The sequence below is a fragment of the Camelus dromedarius genome, chromosome 8 (genome assembly GCF_036321535.1).
Source record: "Camelus dromedarius isolate mCamDro1 chromosome 8, mCamDro1.pat, whole genome shotgun sequence".
In the NCBI taxonomy this organism is placed as follows: Eukaryota; Metazoa; Chordata; class Mammalia; order Artiodactyla; family Camelidae; genus Camelus; species Camelus dromedarius.
In genome coordinates this window covers 5,210,386-5,234,582 of record NC_087443.1, presented here as the reverse complement: position 1 = coordinate 5,234,582, position 24,197 = coordinate 5,210,386, and the positions used below count along the sequence as shown (strand labels likewise).

Genomic DNA, 24,197 nt, shown 5'->3' with positions numbered 1-24,197 from the left:
TAATTTTTTAAAAAGTACCCATTATGACACTAGGTGAATTTATAGTTGTTCCTTAAAGCCAGTTTTATTCAATCAGTTGATCTTTATGTAAAAGCTGATTTTTTTTCTTACTATAAAAGTAACATTGCATAAAATCAGGAAACCACTGTAAACAAAAAAGATTAAAAAAATCATTCATAATTCCATCACCCCAAAAGAACCCTTTTAAACATTTGGTTTACATTCTTGTCTTTTTACTCTACATTATTATAGATGAACATGTTTTGTTGACTGCTTATTTCACTTAATACATCACAGGCGTTTGTCCATGTCATTAAATATCACACAACTGTGTTTTTCATGGTGTTTTGCTGTTTCATGGACTGGCTACCTACCTGATTTGATCAGTCTCTGATTGTTGGACTTGGCTTATCTAGTATTTCACAGTAGCGCTAAACTAAATACTTTGTGCTATGCTTTTTTACTCTTTTTGAGGATTCTTGTTCTCTATATATTTTTCCACCCATTTTTGCATTTAAAAATTTTTCTCTTATATTTTTAGTAGAACCGTAAAGATGGAAATCAATGCTCTTATTCCTCCTTGGAGGCTGATGAGAGGCAGATAACTCAGCTCATCAAGAGCAGAGGTGGGCCAGGGCTTGGTTGCAACTTCTGTTACATTCATTTCATTCCTGGTTTCAGAAATCTTGTGGGACTGATGTGTTCCTGGCAGAATCTCCCATTAGTGGGAATACCTCTGAAGTACCAGACTGCAGGACACTTCTGTCTTCCTTTCCAGCCCAGCCTCTCACGCCACCCCAGCATCCAGCAAACTGTGGGGAAAACTGGCTGGATGTTTGTGTCCTCTCTAGATTCCGATTTATCATGCCAGCCCATGTAGCCACCTGGCACACAGTTCTTGCCCTGAGATCTCTCATTCTTGAATGACAGAGTCTCAGTACTGTCCAGTAGAACGTTCTGTGATAATGGAAATCTTGTGCATATGTGCTCTCCCAAACAAGAGCCTCTGGCCACATGCAGATGATCACTGAGTGCTTGAAACGTGACTGGTGTGCCTGAGGGACTGAATTTTAGATTTTAAATTAAGTGTGAACAGCTGCATGTGACCAGTGACTCCCATATTGGACAGTGCTAGATTCTGCATGAGCTTGAACCTTGAGCAAGATCCCTTTTCTGAATCTGAATATCCTTGTTTGTCAAATAAGGTGATTGAATTAAGTGATTTGAGGACCGTACAACACAGGGAGTTAGTGCTTAAAATAGGATTTCTTTTCTGGAGTCTGAGATCTTTGCAAGAAATTTAGTACTTTATTATCAGAAATGTATTTTTTAAACTATTACTGAATATTATTGGATTCTTGGCTGTGTTCTCTGTAGAATTTTTCAGACTTTCTCTTCCGTTGGTATCTGGAGAAAGGAAAGCGAGGCAAATTGTTGTCTCAGCCCATTTCTCAGCATGGACAGTTGGCAAATTTTTTGCAAGCTCATGAGCATCTCAGCTGGTTACATGAAATTAACAGCCAAGAATTAGAAAAGGTAAGAAGAATTTCAGTTATGTGGAGCAGATTTAGGCTATTTTTTTTTATTGAAGTACAGTCGATTTATAATGTGTTAATTTCTAGCGTACAGTATAGTGATTCAGTTACACGTGTGTGTGTATATACCTTTCCGTATTTTTTTCGTTAGGCTGTTACAAGGTATTGAATATAGTTGCCTGTGCTGTACAGTAGGACTTTGTTGTTTATCTGTTTTATATATAGTAGTTGGTATCTGCAAATCCTGAACTCCCAATTTATCCTTGCCGACCCTCTCTCCCCACTAGTAACCATAAGTTTGTTTTCTATGTCTGTGAGTCTGTCTCTGTTTTGTAAATAAATTCATTTGTGTTCTTTTTTAAAAATTCCGTATATAAGTGATATCATGGTATTTTTCTCTTTCTGGCCTACTTCACTTAGTATGATGATCTCCAGGTCCATCCATATTGCTGTAAATGGCATCTCATTCTTTTTTATGGATGAGTAGTATTCCATTGTGTTTATGTGTATATATATATACATATATATGTATATACACACATACATATGTACACACACACACACCCCATATCTTCTTTATCCAGTCATCTGTCGATGGACATCTAGGTTGTTTCCCTGTCATGGCTGTTGTAGTGCTGCTATGAACATTGGGGTACATGTGTCTTTTTGAATTAGAGTTTCCTCCAGATATATGCCCAGGAGTGGGTCTGCTGGATCATAGGGTAAATACTTTTGATAAACATAGTTTTTATTTATGATGTTATTGCCATTGTTTGTTATATCTCAGTTTTTAAAAAAAATGGAGGCTGTTGCATTTTGACTATTACTACACTAAAATAAAGCACAAAAACTTTAATGTGTAAATAACTGTTGGCCTTTTTTCATAATAAAAATGTTCAAATTTCCAGTAAAAACAGTACATGAATTAAAGTTTGTCCTGGACAGGATGTTGAAGTGCTCATGTTTGTTATAGAGCAAATGTTTTATACATATCTTTTCCCAGTAGTTACTGTGGGTGGCTGATATTTTATTGTGTAATTACTTACAAAGTATGGTACTGATCAGTTTTTTGCTAATGATGAATTGATCTTTCATTGGTGTAAGTTTGGGTTGTACTTAACCTTTATTTCAGTTTGAATCAGTACCCAGGATCTTACCCCAGTTTTCGTATTTTGTTTATTGTAGGCTCATGCAACACTTCTGGGTTTGGCAAATATGGAGACTTGTTACTTTGCAAAGAAAAAAACCCTTCTTGGCTTGAGTAAATTGGCTGCTTTAGCTTCAGACTTTTCAGAAGATATACTGCAAGAAAAAATTGAAGGTGAGAGATGGTATTTGCTGTGATGTGCCTTAGGGAATTTTCTGTCATCATTTTGATGCCCTGTAATTTGACGGGGGTCTGTTACACTAGTGTCCACATTTATCTAAACTCACAGAAAGAAATGCTTAATACTTGTGTATGTCACTGTATATAAATTGTACTTAAAGTGTAAACAAATATTAAACTCGATAATGATTTTTAAAAAGAAGTATCTGAACAAGAAGGCATACAAATCAGTTGTGCTGTCAGTGCACTCTCAGCATGCGTTCCCATTATCCGTCACGGGATCTGTCAGAAACTGGAGCATCTCTCCTTTAAGAGGAGTGCTTTCTATTTGGTGTTCTTAAACAATCACTCAGTTGTATAATTAGGGTTCTCTTTGTATAGTAAAGTAATCTGTGCTTTAAATAAGAATTCGTGAAGAATAAATTCAAATGATTTGAACGGAGTACTCTGATTACACCCTTAGTGACTCATATGCTAAGAACAAGAAGAGTTGCAAAGAAATCTTGACGTTCATTTGGTGGGTTTGCTGTAGGTGGTGGTAATTCTGAAACTGTTGATTTTAGGATTCAAAACTTTCTGATGTCGTAATAGTGAAACTATTTTGTGTATATTGTAGATTGGGAAAATGATAGACTACGTTGTTACTTTTGAGAACCAAGGAGAAAGGAGATACAAATATAGAAAGATGATGAGGAAGAGCCCTGTATTATTGCATGTGAACTAAAGATATCAGATGTAATCATGATTGTTTAAAAAATGTATTTCTTGGCTCTGTCCCCTGGAAAGACCTAAAAGCAGTGACACTCTGGTAGCATAAGTATACCTAATCCTGTATTTTGGTTTCAAGCTACCATCTCTTAGCAAGAGGAAATGAGGGCTTACCGAAGAAATTATCTTGTGGAGTCTTGTTGGGTCAGAAAGCAAGGTTAATGTCGAGATGTCAAACTGCACAACTGTTTCCACTGTCCAAATTTACGAATAATTTGAACACCAAAAAGAATGATGTTGGAGGATTTTATTTCACAGATTCAAAAAGAAAAATCCATAAATCCACAGTGATACCCAAAAGGGAAGGGGTCAGTGAAATGTTTCTTTACAAAAGAGGAACCCCAGCGATTAACTGTAGAAAGAGTGATTGATTTGGGAAGTCAGCATTTTGCAATCATGGTGAATAACTGGTCATCAAAGGGCTCAAAAGCCATTGAGCTTACAGGCTGGGGAAGAGGATATCATTACACAGATCTAGCAGATCCCATCGCCAACAGTGAGATAAACTCATGTTACATACTTCCTGGAGCGATGTCATGTGCCAGATACATAATAACCACTTGTGTTGTATTCCTGCCAAAGACGTTCAACTTGAATCTAATCACAACGGAACAATTAGATATATCCTGATTGTGGGGCGTTTTACAATACATGTAATCAGCCCAGTCTCTTCAAAATTTAGCAATGTGAAAAGCAAACAAAAAAGACGGGAGCTGTTTTAGATTAAAGGAGCCCAAGAGCCATGACAGCAAACTGCAGTGTGAATTTATTGATAGGCTCCTCAACCATCCCCCAAATAACCAAAACAACTATCACAAACATTTTGAGGATGGCTGGGGAAATTTTACCATTTGATGTTAAGTTCTTTGGGCCCATTAATGATATTTTGGTTAAATGTTCTTCTTAGGAGATACAGGCTGAAGCATTTAGAAGTGAAGTGTCATGATGTCAGCAACTTTTGTATGGTTTAGGAGGGAGCAGGCAGATAGAACAGAAGTGACAGATATTAACAGTAGGTGACCAGTATACAGTGCTGCACATTGTATTCTGCACAACTTTTTGTGGGTTTGGAATTTTCCAAAATAAAAATGAGAGGGGAACCTCGGCCATGTTGTCAGAGGTGAAGTGTGTGTAAATATGGACATTTGGCTGTAAGGCTTAGCCACAGAGTCCAGCCTTGTCTTATACATATTAAGTACTCAAAGCATGGGATTAGCATTTAACATTTATTATTAAAATTATTTTCCACTGTTTAGGAAGTCTCTTCCTTCAGTCCTTTATTTTTAAACACTAATAGTGCCTGTTGTTCTAGAGAAGTGTGTGTATATTCTGCAAGGCTGCCTGGTGATCTGAAAGGGGAGCCATATTTTAACTTGGCCACCAAAGATAGATCACATTAATCAAAATATTTTAACATAAGGTTTATTATTTCTGGATTCCCCTACTTCAGATCATCATTTTGCATTTGATCACTTCTTAGCTTTTGCTTTCTTAACACAATGGGAGTATTTTCAGGTCTCAGTAATTTCCTACAGACTATTATTATAGTATAAATAATTGAAGGGAGTAGGTTTTTAAAAAGTAACTTTCTATTGGTTATATAAATAATTCCTTATGGAAATTTGTAAAGTATAGAAACAATAAACAAAAAAATAAGTTGTCTATAATCCCACTGCCCCAGAGATAACTACTATTACTTTTTTGTGTATCCTCCCAGTCTGTTTTCCGAGGTATGGAAATTGCACAGAAACATTTTATTTAATTTTTACAAGATTGGGATCATGTGAAATGACGCTAGTATTTGAATGAGCATATCTGTGCTGTGGTCACTCCGTTTTTCTGTGACTACTGTGTTTTTGAAGCTGCATGGTAGTTCTCAGCCCTCTTCCCCTGCAACTCACCTCACTCTCATAGGCAAAGCCAGGTAATGACCTGCAGCCTGGATCGTTCATGCAGCTCAGGAGCCTCTGTCACCTCATCCGATGGAGACCATCATTGCTAGTAATCGGTTTGGTGCACGATGGTCTGGGTTTCGTTTTTCCTGGAATGTATTCATGGTGGCTTTTAAGTAGATCATTTCCCTTAGTAAATGAAATTAAACTAGAAACTCTTATTTATTTGTCTTTTGATTGAAGTATCCTTGATGTACAGTGTTGTGCTGGTCTCTGATTCAGTTACACGCACGCATATATGTCTGTATATACAGAGAGAGTTCCTTTTTAAATTCAGATTTGTTTTATGACAGAGCAAAAGTGAAAGTCTCCCTCTCCCCCATGTTGCCTTCTAGAAATGGCCGAGCAGGAGCGCTTCCTGCTGCACCAGGAGACGCTGCCTGAGCAGCTGCTGGCGGAGAAGCAGCTGAGCCTGAGCGCCATGCCCGTGCTCAGCGCGCCGGAGCTCATCAGCGTACGTGCTCTTCAGATCCTTGTGCCATTTCCCGGTCGCACAACAGCCACAGTGTTTCTTGGGCCACGTGGCACAGCTCCTAAGAGTAGTCATCTTTCCATTTCCTCTTCTCCTATGACTTTCCCCTAGAATGAGTTGTTAGAAGCCGCTTGAGGGCAGGATGCCAGGTAGCAGAGAGCAGTGGATCAGCCGCTGCTACCCCGTAAGTCCCCGCCTGCTCCTGACGGTGCTTATCCCGGTGACCCACCCTAGGAACCTACTTGTGCTTTACATACATAGGACGGATGCATACCGTGAGACATATTTCAAGTTCTTCTAAAAGAAAATGATCTTAAGAACTGGGTTTACAGAGCCTGTAAGTGCCATCCTCACCATTTTCCTCTGCAGATTCCTAAGGACATAGCTAGATTATGGTGATTCAGTTATACACGTGCATATATGTATGGAAATAGAGCTTTCCTTTTTAAATTCAGACTCATTTATCTGCAGCCCAGATAAGATGATTTTGTTGTTATGCATACTTATAGCCTTAACTCTATTTCTCTCTTTTCCTTTCAAGAAAGCATTTCAAATGCAAGGGTGAGGTCATAGGATCAGCTTGAATTTACTCCAACTGTATTAATGAGAAAGCAAACAAAAAATAAATAAAATAGTAAAAATTAAAAAAGAAAAAAGAAAGCAAACAATTCAAAAACTTCAGTATTTTAGCCATTGTTTGTGACAGATTTCCTATAATGATCTCACAGCAGCCTCTCCTGATTTAGGATATTTAATTAAAAAATCTAAGAGGCTTGTAAGACTCACCACTACTGGTGAGAAAAAGAAATAGTGCCAGTTTTACTGGTACACCATCAATTTTAATACCACATTCCAGTTTCAGGGATGTTAACGTTGTGGAGAAAAAAGGATGTTCAGAAACAATGAAATAAAGTATTGTTGTTAAGTGTTATTAAACAAGGACATGCAGACAGTGCTTTTTTTTTTATGAAATGGTTTGAGTAGTGTTTTTGATGTTAAAGGATTATATACAGTGTTTACAAATGAAATTTGTTATGCTATAAATAGTTTTTGGGAAAAGAAAATAGGAAAATTCAAATTGGTATTTTTAATAAGGTAAACATTTTTCTGATTATAAAACTACTAGAAATTTATGATTATATAGTCAGCTATGATCTAACCAACCACCAGTAACTGTCGGTAACTTATTGGTGTCTGTTTTCTTACCTTTTAATTAAACTATAGACCAACTGCAGGCTTTATCATAGGTCTCAATTTTTTAATTGCCTTTCAGGGCAACATTTCAAAAGCATTATATCCAGCTTAAAAATGCAAGGGCAGCAGTTTATTGCAGAGGATGCTCAAAAGAACACTGAAATGTGTGTTGTCTTGAACTTAAGAATATAAATTTACTGACGTTTAAGAAGTATATACACAGAGTTATACAAATGAATTACTGACTGAACATAGGCACGTTTTAAAAGACAGTTTATTGTGAGGTAGACAGAGTGTAATTTCCAAATGTGACACTGTTCTTTACTATAAAAATATCTACCACTTACTTGAAAGACATAATGACTTCTCTGTAAATCTCTCTAGTCTTGGTTATTTGATTACTTGAAATGATCCTCGACCTTATTTTAACTTGCCACAGCTATACATCTGTGAAGAAAACAGAAGAGCTAATGAATATGATTTTAAGAAAGCTTTGGACTTGCTGGAGTATATTGGTGAGGTAAGTAAAATCACTTGATTGCAGGCAGGTAACACAATTTGTGTGTGGTTTTCTGTAGAACCGAATACAGTTTGAAAATGTGTTAGTTATAAAAGACTCTCTGGTTCAGCTGCCCATACTCTTGGAGTACCTACAGCTCTTTACAAAAGCTGCAAGGAGATCTCACTTCCTGATAACTCTCACACATTTCCGGATGCCTTTTTCCCTGCACAAATAAAAAAATGCTGCTTTTCAAAGTCCTGTCATTTTTTTCTCTTTTGTTTATTGAGTCATTGTTAGTTCCTCAGACTGATATGTCGCTCTGTGGATTTATTCTTCATAGTACTCGCCCCAAGAGAAACTATTTCTCAGCCTTCTTTAAAAAAAAAAGATTGTAATGATAATTCTGTAGGGCAAGTAGTCAGCCTGCAATTGAAAGCAGTTTGATGGATTATAAAAACATAACGTGTTGGCTTTTATGTTACTCTGTTTCAAATCTTGAGTCTCTGAAGCTTCCTGATAAAATCAGATCATCTTAGAATAATCAGAAATAAATTTCCACAAAGTTATTAATAGTCTTACTCTTATGAATAGTATTAACATCTTAGGCAGAATTAGGAATTGACGTAACTCAAATTAAAACATGTATTTTTTAAAATCAGAATTTAATGAGGATTTTGTTTTGTTTTGCTGTGAAGGAGGAAGATGTAAATATAAATGACCTAAAACTGGAAATCCTTTGCAAAGCTCTTCAGAGAGATAAGTACGTTCTCATAGCATGAATCTAAGATGCAGTCTTGGAAAGGACTCTTTAGGAAAACTATGATATCCTGCATCAATTGGTTTTGTAACCTAATTAATTGTATTGTCACGTATGTTACAAGAATGTTATTGGTTGCACTGGTAATCCTAATTTTTATTCAGTAATTAAGGAATTGCTTAAGGATTTAGGACCACTGGTATAATAAGTCTTTACTTTTGATCTTAAAATGTAGACTGTCAGTCTGCACGGAAGTAAAATGTTCCTTATTTTTGCAGAACTTAGGCCACTTCTGCCAAGCAAGACTTTTGAGGCTAGATTTCTTTTTAAATAAAAAGTGGTTATAATTTGAGAATCACTGCCCTCTTCAAAGTTGTTGCTTCCTCTTTTTCGCTGTAACCTCCCTGCAGGGGAGGATTTCTGTCCACTGAAATGATGCTGTCAGATTCAGTGGCAAAGGAAGACTGCGAATAATCAGTGGTAGGGATGGACTTCCCTGGGAAGATAGTTTTAAAGAGAGCAAGACTTGAGTGCTAAAGGCCTTCTCTACTCACACTTTTTCTTTTCCTATAATGTTGAGAAATTACAGTAGAAACTATTTTTACTAAAGTATTTCCTTCTCTGATCACTCCCAAATAGTTAAAATTGTTGTGAAATCTGGTCTTGGAAGTCGTCCTCTGAAGCATCTCACTCTGCCTGTTTGATTCACCTTCCCGGTCATAAAAAATGTGTTAGGTCACTAGACTGGAATTCCTTGTTTTGGCTTCTTGTTTAAAAACTTCAGAGTTCCATGTGGGATATATCCATTTATTCCTGCAAAGCAGTGGTTCTGTGTGGTGTGTGTATTTCAATAGTACATAATCTCAACTAGATAAAGAAAACTTCTAAACGTTACACCAGACACTAGTTGCCATTTTACTTTTATGAAAAACAGAATATAACATACTCTACCTACTGCCTGTGCTCTGGAAAATCATACTTTAGGCTCTTTACTAGGTTTGTTAACTTACTTACAGAATTTTCTTGGGAAAGATACCTCACTTCTTGGTTTTGACATCTCATACATGCTGGTTATATTGGGTGAAGAGCTACCTGAGTGTAGCATCTTATATCTGATATAAGACTCTGGATGTGCCCAACATTTAAAGTTCCTTTATTTAAATAATTTGCAACAGTATTACAAAACTCAAGATTCTTCCCCCTTCCCGCCAAACATCAAACAAATCCACATTAGCCACATTAGCAAACCAGTTGTTTATTTCAGATTCTGTCCATGATTTCGTTTTATCCTCACAGTGATTTTGTTTTCTAGCTGGTCCAGTTCAGATGGTAAAGATGATCCAATTGAGGTATCGAAAGACAGTATATTTGTGAAAATCTTACAGAAGCTTTTAAAGGACGGTAAGTGGTTTGTTAATATTGGAAATTACAGTATCAGTCCTCAGTTTTAGAGTCTCAGAATAATGGGGATTTGCCCGGGTGTCGAATGCCGGGGGGCTTAGGGTTAAACAATGTGGCAGTTAGAGAGATTTGTGTAAAGTAAAGGAAGGGCTTTTTCTTCCCTCTCCAACCCAGGGAGCTTTTATCATGGTGGTGTCCCGTCCACTAGGGTCCTGGGTGACTGTAGTGAGCAAAGTCTCCATGCTAATTCAGGATGGACGAGGAACGGTTACAAATGTTGGCGTGACTCCAAAAATCTGTACTGAGAGAAGTAATCATTTCCTTTCGTTTTTCAATTTGTGAAGATTTGAAACTTACGAAACTCTCGTGAAGATTTGAAAACTTGAAATGAGAACCAAACTTTTTTTTCTTGATATATTATCGTGCGCTAAACTTGACCATACTGTGCTTAAGAACAAATTACGAAGTGTTTTTACCAATCCATTTTGGACGTTAACACTCTAAGGTTAGTTTTAAGAACAAAATAAAAGGAAACAAGAAGGGAATATGTTTCATATGTTTTGTACCTAAGACAGTGAGCAAAATTCCATTTGCTGATCAAGATGCAAACAGGTAAAAGAAACTTATGGTTAAATGTATGCTATGAAAGTAAAGGGTGAATTAGAGGATACTTAACTTTGACTTCCTTTCATATTATTGGACCTTAATACATGGAGAATGATAGACTAGAGAGGAGAGATTTTGTACATTTTATACATAAAGACAAGTGTGACTCATATTTATTGTAGAGTTATTAAATCAAAATATATGATGCTAAATCCAGGCAGTGTGCAAAATAAGCTAACTTAGTTTTTATCAATCTTTTCAAATATAAGGACAATCTCTTTAATAACAACTGGAAAAAAACACATAATGACAAAAAACTTATAAATTCAGCAGCCTTTCTAGATGGATGTGAAATTTATTCATAATGCTGACATTGACACACATTTGGAAATTTTCTATAATGTATCTGCAAGATACATCATTTAATCTACATAAAACATGCCCAACCCAGCGCCTGGCACATAGCAGTCCCTCAGTAAACATTTGTTCTTTGAATGCCTAGAATTATTTTACAGATTCATAGCCCCAGGTCTTCTGTACCAGATTCCACCCTGCAGTCCTCCATTTGAGGGTCACTGACTTAACTGAGTGAAATGAAGGGGGACCTCTGAGCGGGACTGGAACTAACTGCACCGACCAACGTTGTGAGGCGAAAGGGATGCAGACCCTCTCGGTGTTTCTGCGCCAGAAGCTGTCACTTTAGATGGAGCCTGTCTGCCTTGACCTCCTAGCATTACTTCTCAGATTTTCTGTCTCCTTTTGTAACTGATCAAATGTAAATGCAATTCTGTAACTTGGAACTTCCTCAGAATTGACCTGGTTTTTTATTTATGAAGAATGCATACTTGATTACCTCACACTGTCAGCAGGTTTAGTGGAGTGGTTTTATTTTCAGAGATGAACAGATAACACAAAGGCCTTTTCATTGTCAAAAAATAAATAAAAATTAAATAATGGAGGAAGGGATGTAGCTAAGAAAATATCTTTTGCTTGAAATGCTTGAAATTCAGAAGGAGTTAAGATGTATCTACGAGGCTTTCTCTTTTCTATATTTGGAATTGAAGAAATAACTGGATATGGTCAGTTTCTCTGTGTAGTTGGAGAGATTCTCCGGTTACGCCTACTAGGTTATTAGAAAACATTTGGACCCAAATCTGATGCTTTCCATGAAGTGAGTTCTTGTGAAAGTGCTCCTGAACTGAACTGTGGCTGATCAGGTATTTGGTGCTGTTTAAAGTTGGCTTTGCAGCTTTGGCTATTTTTAGATCATAAATCATAGATAGAAAACAGAAATAGAAAGCTGTAATCTTACAAAAAGAATTATTAAATTTTGACCAAAGGACAAAAACAAGTGGAAACTATTATTAAAGTTATGTATAGTAATATGATATTTTACAGTATGTATAATAATATTTTATATATAAGAACAAGCCAAAGACATTTATTTTTGGAAGCTTTTAATAATATATGGCTTTCATGTACAACAGTAAATGTTTTTAAAGGACAGATTCCGAAGGAAGATATAGAGAGCCTCACATTGTATTTCATAGACTTGGACAGCCCAGCAATTACTCCAGCCTGTGGAATGGATTCAGCCTGCAGATATATTTAAATTACCCACCTGGAGCTTTTCAGTTTTTGCACATTACTGAATTACATTATACATACAGGAAAAAAAGCACATGTCATCTCATAGAGTTTAAACTTTTTTCTAATTAGTTGCTGGCATTTAATAGTTGAGAAGAGTTCTTAACAAAAGTCTTCTTTTCTTTTTTCTTTTTCCTTTTTAAAACTTTTTTTTTGAGGTACAGTTGATTTATGATGTGTTTCTGGTGTACAGCATAGTGATTCAGTTTTACACACACACACACACACACACACACACACACACACATTCTTTTTCATTATAGTTTATTAAAAGATATTGGTTTTAGTTCCCTTTGCCATAATGTAGGACCTTGTTCTTTATAAAAGTCTTATTTTCTGACTTCTCAGAAAATCAAAAGATTTGCCCACACGAGACTAAAATACCCGGCAGCTGTCAGCCAGAGCTGATGAGCACTGCCCAATTTGAATGAGGCGCTGGTTCTGTTTACCAAAACCCGTAGGCCACCTTTCTCGGGGGACCTGCCAAACCTTTGCAGGCACTCGAGTTACCACCCCTGCTCTAAGAAGAAGAAATAAACCATCAAATATTAGGTCTAAATAGTAGGCATTCACTGTAAAAATAGAAGACGAATAAAATGATTTGTTTTGTTTTGTTTTAGAGAATTGATCTTTAGGAAATTAATGTGGTATTTGCAGAAGTGTAATACTGTTTTACAGAGACAAAGTCTTTACTGAAAGTATGTTAATTGTAACAAATTTGCAGACTTAGGCTCATAACATTTATTAACCCAGATTTTTATTATAGAACAATTAAGTACCAAAAATGGTGCTGGGCACTTTGAAGGTATTGAAAAAATAAAACAAAACAGTATTTGATTTTGAGAACCTTACAGTAAAGTAATAAATTATAAAATGTTGCCATAATTTGATTTTGAGAACCTTATAGTAAAGTAACAAATTATAAAATGTTGCCATATTAATTTCAAATTTTTCCTCCAGTTTTATTTATCAAATGAGATTGTACATACTGTTCTGTAACCACACAGATGCTCATTGGCTTTCCAACTCAGTGGAGACTGAAGACATGCTCCTTCCAGCTATGTAATTAGAGTTAAACTGTAACACATTTGGAGGTCCCGTAGCCAGCTTCCATGACAGTATTCCTACTAAGTTATTTCCCAAATAGGTGAATATGTAATTGTTTGAAATACTTGTTTTCAAGTTATGATTTCAGTTCTGCACTGAAGGAATGACTTAAGCTGTGGAGAAAAATGAAAATATTTCAGATCTTATTAAAGAATTTAAGCAGATTGACTATTTTGACCACTAGAGAGAAAAACACTCAGGCAACCTCTTCTAAGTGAAGAATGTCATATTGTCAGACCTGCAAGTGTGTCTGACAGGTGGGAGGAATTTAGAACAGAGCATTTCCCAACAGCGGAGTGACATTATAGTTTAAATAGAAGCACAGGTGTTTTTATCATCAGTCATCTGTAATTCATTTCAGTTATGTCAAAATAAAAAATACCTTTCTGTGTCTGTGTTTGTAGGCATTCAGCTCAGCGAGTACCTGCCAGAGGTGAAGGACCTGCTACAGGCCGACCAGCTGGGGAGCTTAAAGGCCAACCCTTACTTTGAGTTTGTGTTGAAAGCCAATTACGAATATTATGTCCAAGGGCAAATGTAACTGTTTCTAAAAGTGGTCATTGTTCCCGAAAATTTGCATAAGCATGTCTCCTTACAAAACATTTTAGACCTGAAACGTCTGGAAGTTTGTACAGTTTTATAACATGTATTACTGAGGGTTTCTTATACTTTATTTGGAAGCTACTACAAAATAGTTATGTGACTATAGTTTTGGTTTTCAGTCACATGATTTTTTTTTCTTCTTCCCTTTTTCCATCTGAAATTTATCAGTTGTCTGCATACTTGCTACCCTTCCTTTTTTATCTCCCTTCGTCCGGGGCTCTGGAGCTCTTGTCCTGGCTCTGGCCACTTCATCCGTACAGCTTACTGCTAGGCTTCAGCTTCTGTAACTCTAAAAATGACAAGATTGCACTAAATTGTCTGTGGAGTTGCTGCGTCTCTGGATATTATGCATCGGAGAGTCCGTGGAATATTTGGTATCCTGGTTAGGGCTAGTGGGAAATGCCTAGTGAGATAAGTGTCAAATTTTGCGAACTTGCGGAACGGAGAGACAGAGCGGCCTGATTCACTGTGAGCTTGATAACTGGTTAGTCCGTTGGGGAAAATGTCAAAACTTTTCTATGTAAATAATGGAATATTAAAGTATTTTGGTGAATAAAACATATTTACGTGGCTTTCTAACCTGTCTATAAGTTACCATACAGTAGGTTATAATCTTTCAGTGTTCAGTGTGGGGATTCAGTCAGCTTCATGGATTCTCCGGATGGTTGACACTGAATTCCCACCTTACCACAGTCTGTCTAGCTAATCTAAGGTGTGTGTAATGCTAGAAACCGTTGTAGGGTTGTTTTTTTTTAATAAGGCAGCTGATTTAATTGAAAACCAGTGGTTCTCAACTCTTCTGTGTCTGGACCTATGTCGTCCTCAGTTTTTATCTGGCTTTAAATAAAGACGGGGTTGCTGGCATGTTCAGACTTTGGCCCAGTTGAATGCTCACTAAACAGCTTGCTCCGACAGCTGAAAAGGTCAGAAGTTAAATATGGTGAAGAGAGTCCGGTTCCTGGCTTCACGAAGTACAGCCATCATGCCTTCTCCCCTCAGGCTTCACGTCCTGCTTCTGAGCAGGTTTGGAGCTGTCTGCATCACTGTCCGAAGGAAGGAAAGGGGCAGCCTGGTCTTCCTGTGTCTGCAGCGTGTGCTGTCAGGACAGCGTCAGGGTCCCGGTTAGTAACACACTGAAGGGCACTGAGGGAAGTTAGGAAGAACTTGTCAGATGGGGTACGAAATTGTTGGATTCTTGGTAGAAGATGAGGCTTTGGTTTTACAGAGACATCAGGTCTCACCTGTGAGATCCTGCAGAGGACAATGCGCTCTAGGGACAGGATCCTGCCACCGTCACTTGCCACAAACGCGGTTACCCCTGGTGCGACCAAGGCCAGTCCCATACAACCCTGGCCACAGAGCACGTGGATGTAAAACAGCTGCTCTCACACCACGACAGCATTGTCTCGTTTTGAGGGAGAAAAAGGCCCTCTGTCCTGCCTCTGTCCCTCAGAGGTGGTAGCCATGGTACCAAAAGGGTTGGGTTTTTCAAAAATTAGTTTAACAGTAATTGTGAAATTAAGGCCTAAGATTTTGAATAATATTTTTCTTCTGAAGTTTAAAATTTTGCTCCACAACATAGTCTATCAAAGAATTGCTGATTTTTATATAAATTGAGTCGTTGATAATGTGTTAAAAAAGTGCTATAAAGGCGAGCATGTTTTCTAAGGAAAGAGAAACTTCACTGACGTGGAAAAGGTTTTCTTCACTCCTGTCTGAATGCTGGTGGGAAGTCCCAGCTTGTGTCAACCATTAAATCGAACAGCAAGGTGGTGGTTTTGACCTTGAGGGGCGGGCTCTGTGATTTGGTATGTTTCAGGAGTTTGTGAGAAGTGTCAAGGATTAAGACAGAAGTTGGGAAACACAGCGAGACTTGCTGAAATCCTTGGTGAGGAGAGGGCAGCTGGCACCCTCTGTTTCAGAGATTTTGTTTTTAAAGAAAACTTTAAACCTTGGGTTGTGCTGCTTTTCTCGCTTTGGGGTCTGAGTCATGGTTTTCTTAAAGCATCACCCACCAAGCGTCCGGTCTGTGGGAACCCGTGTGTGGCACGGCCCTCCTGCGAGGTAACTTGAGCCGAAGGAGAGCCCCTCTGGGGTGCCGTCCGCCTCAATTCCCGCACGCTTGCATGTTTTGAGGCTGATCACTACAGAAATACTAGTGTAGCCCCACCTCCCTGTTCCTGGACATTTTACTCAAGGAATGCCTCTAGAGAAAACAGCTTTATATATTTCTATATAAAACCCACTCGTTAAATTCCAAAGTACATTTTTAAATATATAATCTTGTGTAATTCCAAAATTTTAAAAATATTGTAGGAAGTGTGAAAACTAATTTTTAAAAAAGTATATAAACGAAAATAAACCCTTGTAATCCATTAGCCAGAAATAATTTCAGTTACCATTTTGAAACACATCCTAGAATGTTTCAGACTGTGCATACTGGTGTATTTTGTAACCTACTTCCTTTGATGTGAGATATTGTGAGCACGTCTGTGTATCTTTAATCCACTATTTCCCAACCTTTTTCATTATCACTCCTAAGGAGACTTTCTAGACAGCTTAAAAAAAATCACTCTGCTCCCTTCACGCCGCCGTGGAAGTTTAATACCACAGATAAATACTGCATATCTCGATTTACCACAGCCTCTGGAGGCCACAAATCATCATAATATCTAAGGGCTTTTTAACCCCCAAAGAACCAAATTTCCCCCAGAGAAGGCATGTCTTCAGTATTCTTCAAGATAAAAAATTTTAATGACTGCATGACACTTTCCCAAATGGCTATATCATCATTTATTTAACAGGTGTCTGTCTATCTCTCTTTCTCTCTGCCTCTCTCTCTCTTCTTAACAATCTTAAAACACTTGGGTTAGTAGTTTTGGGTTGTGTTATGTTTTTTTTTTATCATTTTAAATAATACTGGAATAAATCTTTGTACAAAAATCTGTGTGTGTTCCAGACACGTGTAAAATTGCATCGCTCTTCCTGTTCAGTTAGCGATGACGTTGGTAAGTGCTCAGTGAACAGGGCTAATGATTTCTCGTGTCCTTTCCTCACCTCTCCCACCCCCTCATCCCTCCCACCTCCTCCAAACACTCAGAAGAAATACAGTACCTCTTACTGAGTGTGTAAGACACACCCACTTAGTTTCAGCCTTCGAATCAGTCATTCGGAGTCGGTGGTGTCCTCAGCGGAGAAGGCTGCGTCTCAGGAGGTGAGCTGCCCAGCGTCCCGTGGCCAGGCAGAGGGGCAGGCACTCCAGGTGCGCTCTCCTCCCAAGCGCACGCTTGTCACTAGTTCATTGTACCAGGCGTGCAGAGGTGGCGGGAGGAGAGGGAGCGGCTCTGGTGGAATCATTAGGCCCTTAGAGATGCCCAGAGCCGAGCGAGCCCCAGGGGGAGGAGAGCGAAGCCCTCTGCCTGACCGCCGTGTTCCACTGGACGTTTTCAGACGTGTGGCTTGTGAGGAAAGTGAGTTTGGTTTTTTCATTTACCCACCTGGTCACTGGTATGTTTCTGACTTTGTTGCCACTCAGCCGCCCTCACTGTTCTTTTTGAGACAACAGTGACAGTGGCGAATGAAGTCATGACTTCATTTAAGATGTCTTTGGCCCTTTTTTGGAAAAGATCCTTTGAGGATCTGTTATATTCCAGAACATACCAAGTGTTGGGAAAGATTAAAGGGAGATAGCAGTCCTCGCCCCTCCCCAGGTGGCCCTGGGGAAGGAAGGGTCCCCCAAGCCCCTGCGTGTCCCCCAGCTGCTGTGGGACCTGGGACGTGCTGCCTGGCTCATTGAGTCTTGGTTTTCTTACTCTTAAAGCTGGAATGAATAGTACTCAGCTCATCTACCCCAAGGCATTACAGGATTAATGGGAACAACACAAAAGCATAGAAGGTGTTTTCCAAATTCACGTCTAAACAGGCAGGGTACATGAGAGAAGGCTTAGCCTGCGAGACTGGGGTACACAGATATGCGAGGAGCAGAGGGGGCAAGGCTGGAGGAGGTGGGTGTGAGCCCGATGGCTGGCTTGTAGCAGAAGGAAGGCCCTGTCAGTACCCGGAGCTGAGGCCGCACCTGAAAACTTAGAAGCAGGAGCTGTCTGCCGCGCGTACCCTACAAGGCTGGCCTTTGCTCTGGTAGTTCTCAAAAGGCCGTGCAGGCAGTGGCCCGCTTACTCGGCGTACATGTATGGACACGGCTTCCCACCTGCTCCTGAGGTCTGCTCCCAAGCCAATGAGAGCTCAACAGGACCACAGAGGGACTGGGAGGCGCCCCCGGCGACCCATCAGGGCCTATTTAAACCAGCCGGACCAGGGCAGAGAGCGGCCCGGCGCTCCCAGGCGGGGCCCACCTGTACCAGCAGGTCTCCGCCAGCCTGCAAGTGTTTTAGTCATAGTTTTTAACGTATGTTTGAATCTAATAGACTCAGAGCTTAGAAAAGCTTGCTGTAGGTGAGAGAAGAGTGGCCCTGAGCAAGAGTTTTGGAAAACACTGATAACCTCATTCTCTAAAATGTCAGTAAATGCTTAAGTGCTCAGCAAATGACAGCATCCCGTGTCCTGCCTTCAAGACCCAGATGTAGGCTGCTCCCCTTGTACATATTGTGCGCTTGCCAGGTTATTTTCCCCTAGTGTCTCACTCCCCACTGACACAGCAGGACACAAGGCCTTGAAAATGAAATGTAGGTCTGTCAGGTATTCTCTCATTCTCTAACTGAAAACGCTGAGCATGAAGCCACAGTAGCTTTACACTCACCACACAGGCCCTGTGCTAACCAAGCTCCTTATTTTGTAATTGACTTACGAATTTTAGGAAGGGTGGTGTTGATGTGGGCTCTTCGGAAGAGGGTTCCATATCCTTTTTTTTTTTTTCTATTTTTTTTGGGGGGGGGGCGGGGTTAGGTTTGTTTGTTTAAATGGAAGGACCGGGGGTTGGACTCAGGACTTGTGCCTGCTAGGCACACTGCCACTGAGCTGTACCCTCCCCCCATTTCATATACTCTTATATCCTTCCTCAGAGGACCCGCACCTGTCCGGGTTGCTGAGTCCCCCCACCAAATGTGAATGGGAATTATTTTGGGAACACTTAAGCACATCAGAAAAATGAGTGGTTCGATTCTGGCTCTCACCACATCACTGATGTACCCCCTTCAAGCATGTCGCTGAGTTCATCACAGAAAATTTTCTCCTTGTGTCTTCCACAGCAAGGTTAGGACTCTTCTTGTCCCGAGGGGTAAAAAAAAAAAAAAAAAAGTCAGAGGCACCAACTGGATAACCTCTTTTGACCCCCGCTCCACCTTACCATAAGTAGTTGCAGTCCTTCTAGAAAATTAGAAAGGCATGGCCCATATATCAGCGGTATAAATAGAACCGCTTCAGCGGTGCCTGCGGCCAGTGACTCTCCAAGGTGGACTGGGAAGCAGCCTGGCCTTGGCTGGGCATCATGCTCTAAATATAAAGATGAGTCTGTTCAGCCCTTGCAGAAGGAAAAATGCTACCCATCCTACAGTGCGACGTCCCGTCCCTTCGTCGGGAGGAAAGACGAACGCGGCTCCATCTAGTCAAAGCACCTCACCCGTCCCCACCTCCCTGTCCGAGGGTGTGCCCCTTACCTTGCAGCCCCCGCAGAGGGACACCAAGCCCCACCAAGGATGTGGGGGCTAGGGCGCTCACCTCGGCCCCCGCGCCCCGGAGCCGGCCGGTCACCCCCCGAAATTCACGCCCTTCACGATCCCCCGAGCGCACTGCGCGTCCCCATGCGGACAGCTCCGGGTGCCTGGCTTTGTGCCCGGCGCTGCCAGAGCCGTCGCCTCGGCCTGTCCCCGGGAGCCCCGCGCCTCCTCCCCGCCGCTCCGCCCTCGCCTCCCGCCGCCAGTTGTCTGCCCCGCGACAGCTGCGCGCCCTCCCGCCGCCGGCGGCCCTCTCTTGGGGGGGGGGGGGACCGGCGGGGTCAGCCCTCTGGATTCGGGGAGCTCGGGGCTGGGAGGGAGAAATGAGGTTCGCTGGGGAGCTAGGGGAGGGGTCGCCTCCCTTCCCTTCCCGGGAGGCCGAGCGTGAGCGCCCCTCCTGTCCTCTGGGGCCCACCATTTGGATCTTTTCCCTTCTCCCTGTAGCCGGCACTTGAGGGTTTGGGGGTCTGAGTAAAGGACTCAGAGAAGGGGTGAGACGTGGGAGCGCCTTCCTGAGGCCGGGTGCGAGCGGGGCAGACGCGGGCGGGGCGGCCGCGGACAGGTGCGGCCTCGGGGGCGCAGGCGCACACGCGCACCGCCAGCTCGCGGTGACCCTCGCCCCACGCCAGCCCGTCCGCGGGGCCACTGGGCCGGGTCGGGCGGGGCCGCCCGGCCGGGGAGACACTCCATATACGGCCCGGCCCGCGTTACCTGGGCTGGGGCCAGGCCGCTCCTTCTTTGGTCAGCGCAGGGGACCAGGGCGGGGGCCCAGGCTGCGAACCGGCCAGCGGGGAGGGGGCTCTAGTGCCCAACACCCAAATATGGCTCGAGAAGGGGAGCGACATTCCTGCGGGGCGGCGCGGGGGGAGCGCCTGCGGGCTATATAAAACCTGAGCGGGGGGACCCGCGGCCACCACAGCGGACAGCGCCCAGAGAAGCCTCGCTTCCCTCCCGCGGCGACCAGGGCCCAGCCGGAGAGCAGCAGGTGTAGCCACCCGCCCAGGTAGGGCGGGGGTGGGATGGGGACAGGGGAACAGGGCCCCACCGAGGGGAGCCCGGACAGCTCCGGTAGATCCCAGTCGTCACACTCTATCTTAAGCCTTTAAAGAGGAGACAGAAACAACAACAACAAAAAAGTTTCCAAATTTACTCCCAGCCCCTTTGGGCTGCTCTACCTGACGCTTAGTATGTGCCAAGGTAGATGAAAGCTTTTGCTTTAGCCATCCTAAGGGCTATTCCCTCCCAAAAGAGCCAAAGGAAAGGAAGGGCCACTACTTCATGGGCTCTCCATCAGGCGAAAGGGCCCCTGGTTGTGTCTGGAATTCGTGGGGGTCCGGAATAGGCCATTCCTTCCTGGATGGAGCGCCAAAGCCCTTCCCACGGGCCGCCTCTCCCATCCTCACAGTCCCACGGAGCAGGATTCGTGAGCCTTAACCCCCTACGTGAGGCCACCGAAGCGCAGCGAGGGCAGGCTTGCAGCAGGTGGCCTGCAGTGAAGGCAGAAAACTCACAGGGACAATGTGTTCAGGGCTCATTGGTGGACAAATTCTCATTGTGTTCTCTCCCCAGCGCACCACAGCCCCAAGCCCCGAACGAAGTTCGGGCCAGTGGCTTTGATTGCTCCCTTGGCTGGATGCGTGAAGGGCTTGGGGAGGGGGAATCCGTAGATCCCGGGGGAGGGAAGGCGCTCGGGCCGGCGGGGCCTCCTGCCTGACACGCCATGTGTCTGCACGGCCTTCCTGTCCTTGCAGAAACTAGACACCATGTGTGACGAAGACGAGACCACCGCCCTCGTGTGCGACAATGGCTCCGGCCTGGTGAAAGCTGGCTTCGCCGGCGATGACGCTCCTAGGGCCGTGTTCCCGTCCATTGTGGGCCGCCCTCGCCACCAGGTCAGGCTGCCACTCGACAGAGTGTTGGGCCGGGGAGCCCGCGCAGCCCAGCCCCGCGCCTCTCTGAGCCGCGGTAACGTGTGCGTTGTGTCTCCGCTCCGCAGGGTGTCATGGTGGGTATGGGTCAGAAAGATTCCTACGTGGGCGACGAGGCGCAGAGCAAGAGAGGTATCCTGACCCTGAAGTACCCCATTGAGCACGGCATCATCACCAACTGGGACGACATGGAGAAGATCTGGCACCACACCTTCTACAACGAGCTGCGTGTGGCCCCCGAGGAGCATCCGACCCTGCTCACCGAGGCCCCCCTCAACCCCAAGGCCAACCGCGAGAAGATGACCCAGATCATGTTTGAGACTTTCAACGTGCCCGCCATGTACGTGGCCATCCAGGCGGTGCTGTCCCTCTACGCCTCCGGCCGTACCACCGGTGAGTGTCCCGGGGCCCCACAGCCCGGGCCGCTGCGGATCCCCCGCCCGCCCGGCGCGCCCCCGCCCACCTCCCAGAGCTCCTGGCCTGCCTCCCCCGCCGCCGCCTAGGCCTCCGTCCCCTGCGGTCCGCGGGGCCGCGGCTCACCCCCTGCCCCGCCTCCGGCTCTGCCCCACGCGCAGGCATCGTGCTCGACTCCGGCGATGGTGTCACCCACAACGTGCCCATCTATGAGGGCTACGCGTTGCCGCACGCCATCATGCGTCTGGACCTGGCCGGCCGCGATCTCACCGACTACCTGATGAAGATCCTCACTGAGCGTGGCTACTCCTTCGTGACCACAGGTGCGCGGCGCCCCGGGCTCTCCCGGCGGGCGGGCGGCCCCCGGGCCCTGCGCTGAGGGGTCCTCTCCCGTCCCGGCCTCCCACAGCTGAGCGCGAGATTGTGCGCGACATCAAGGAGAAGCTGTGCTATGTGGCCCTGGACTTCGAGAACGAGATGGCGACGGCCGCCTCCTCCTCCTCCCTGGAGAAGAGCTACGAGCTGCCTGATGGACAGGTCATCACCATCGGCAACGAGCGCTTCCGCTGCCCGGAGACGCTCTTCCAGCCCTCCTTCATCGGTTAGCCCGGCTCGCCCGCCCCCTCCGCACCCCCTCCCGCTCCCCGGGGCCTCGCGTCCGCCCTCTCACGCTCCTCCCCCCGCCCCCAGGCATGGAGTCAGCGGGCATCCATGAGACCACCTACAACAGCATCATGAAGTGCGACATCGACATCCGGAAGGATCTGTACGCCAACAACGTCATGTCGGGGGGCACCACCATGTACCCCGGGATCGCTGACCGCATGCAGAAGGAGATCACCGCGCTGGCCCCCAGCACCATGAAGATCAAGGTGGGCAGAGGCCCGCGCCCCCCGCCCGCAAGTGGGCCCAGGGGCGCGGCTTCCCCCACCTGACGCGCTGTCTTACAGATCATCGCCCCGCCTGAGCGCAAGTACTCCGTGTGGATCGGCGGCTCCATCCTGGCCTCGCTGTCCACCTTCCAGCAGATGTGGATCACCAAGCAGGAGTACGACGAGGCCGGCCCCTCCATCGTCCACCGCAAATGCTTCTAGACCCCACTCCAACAGCTGCGACTTCTCCTCAGGACGACAAATCTGCTCAAGGTGCAGGTGGCTGACCTCGAGCCACCGCGCAGCAACTTCTCACCAACCACTGGCGTTGCTGCCGCCGCAAACCGACACAATGTTTATAACGTGTACATACATTAACTTATTTACCTCATTTTGTTATTTTTAAAGCAAAGCCCTGTGGAAAGAAATGGAAAACTTGAAGCATTAAACTCAGCCATTCTGTTATGCTGCAAAAGTTGTTTGTTGTCTTTAATTGCGGGTGGTGGGGGGGGGGCGGGGGCGGGGAGCGGCGGGGATCAGGGGAGGAAGAGGGACCCCATCGTCCTACGTCACTTTTCGCAATATGAGAGCACTCCTTGCAAGACCATGAGTGAAGTCTTCCCATACTCACGGCTTTCCCCTCTGGATGGGGTCCATTCCCCAAAATGGCAGGCCCGCCGCGGCCCGGCTTGACCCTCGGGTGTGTCCCCGCCCTGCGCAGCGCTCGGGTCGGCAGCGGGCGCAGGGGCGGCCGAGGCCGGAGTCCGGGGCGGAGTCTGAGTCAGCGGCGGCGGGCGCTGGCCGTGGTGCTGGGGCCCGAGGGCCGCCCCGCGGGGCGCCTTCCCGCTCCACCTACGGCGGGCGTGTCCTTCCCGAATCAGAGGTCCCTACCGAACCTCGAGGTCTGATTGAAAGCGCTGTGTTCTGCATTTAAGGAGCCAGTTTTCCTTCGTAAGCGAAGCTAACCACTTCTCTTCCCGATTGGGAAGTACTATGCTTGGTGCCGGGTGATGGTGGTATAAAGAAGCTCCTTTTCCGGGGCGGGGACTGGGAAGGAGAGCGGCTCCCAGAGGTGGGAGGAGGGCGAGGAAGAACCAAATGAACACTGCAAAAGAAAGACAGCGCATGCAAGGCGGGAACGGGGCTGAGGGCGGGCCGGCAAGGAAATGTCCGCCGGGGAGGGAGCCGAGGCTGGTACCGGGCGTAAGCAGGGGCGAAGGAACAACTCTATCCCACCCCCGCAGTGTTTTAAAAGCACAAAACATAGTAACAGTTCGGATTTCTATGAGAGAGCACTGTATCTCTCTTTACGTATTTTAAAGTAGTCTAATGTTTCTCTCCAGTCAAGACTCCCAGGAAACGTGGTCCTTAGATGAAATAGATTCTGACTCAGAGAAGGTAGTAGACTCATTTGGAAATAAGTTTTTAAGTAGGGTTACCAGT

The 24,197-nt window shown here is 44.2% G+C and overlaps 2 protein-coding genes across 4 annotated transcripts in view; both read left to right on the top strand.

The window, feature by feature from the left end:
• Positions 1 to 14,450, top strand: part of NUP133 (nucleoporin 133) — a 47,878-nt gene extending 33,428 nt beyond the window's left edge. For both annotated transcript variants that reach the window (XM_010989874.3, XM_064487858.1), the window contains exons 20-26: positions 1,378 to 1,536; positions 2,721 to 2,856; positions 5,918 to 6,036; positions 7,688 to 7,768; positions 8,446 to 8,510; positions 9,820 to 9,908; positions 13,673 to 14,450. In XM_010989874.3, the coding sequence (XP_010988176.2) occupies positions 1,378 to 1,536; positions 2,721 to 2,856; positions 5,918 to 6,036; positions 7,688 to 7,768; positions 8,446 to 8,510; positions 9,820 to 9,908; positions 13,673 to 13,809 (786 nt within the window). In that variant the 3' untranslated portion in view covers positions 13,810 to 14,450. The remainder of the gene's footprint in view (positions 1 to 1,377; positions 1,537 to 2,720; positions 2,857 to 5,917; positions 6,037 to 7,687; positions 7,769 to 8,445; positions 8,511 to 9,819; positions 9,909 to 13,672) is intronic.
• A 6,007-nt stretch (positions 14,451 to 20,457) lies between these two features.
• ACTA1 (actin alpha 1, skeletal muscle) lies at positions 20,458 to 23,229 on the top strand. 2 transcript variants are annotated; one of them, XM_031460841.2, is made up of 7 exons: positions 20,458 to 20,543; positions 21,292 to 21,432; positions 21,537 to 21,861; positions 22,044 to 22,205; positions 22,292 to 22,483; positions 22,573 to 22,754; positions 22,833 to 23,229. In XM_031460841.2, the coding sequence occupies exons 2-7, from the start codon at positions 21,304 to 21,306 to the stop codon at positions 22,974 to 22,976; spliced, it is 1,134 nt and encodes a 377-aa protein (XP_031316701.1). In that variant the 5' UTR covers positions 20,458 to 20,543; positions 21,292 to 21,303; the 3' UTR covers positions 22,977 to 23,229. The 2 variants fall into 2 exon arrangements, with proteins under 2 accessions (XP_031316701.1, XP_031316702.1); XM_031460842.2 differs by having other exon boundaries at positions 20,466 to 20,525.
• Positions 23,230 to 24,197: the final 968 nt, after the last annotated feature.

Coding starts and splice junctions, on each gene's coding strand:
- ACTA1 (XM_031460841.2), top strand. CDS start 21,304: ATGTGTGACGAAGACGAGACCACCGCCCTCGTGTGCGACAATGGCTCC. Junction 22,206..22,291: donor CTACTCCTTCGTGACCACAG/GTGCGCGGCGCC, acceptor GGCCTCCCACAG/CTGAGCGCGAGATTGTGCGC. Junction 22,484..22,572: donor CTTCCAGCCCTCCTTCATCG/GTTAGCCCGGCT, acceptor CCCCGCCCCCAG/GCATGGAGTCAGCGGGCATC.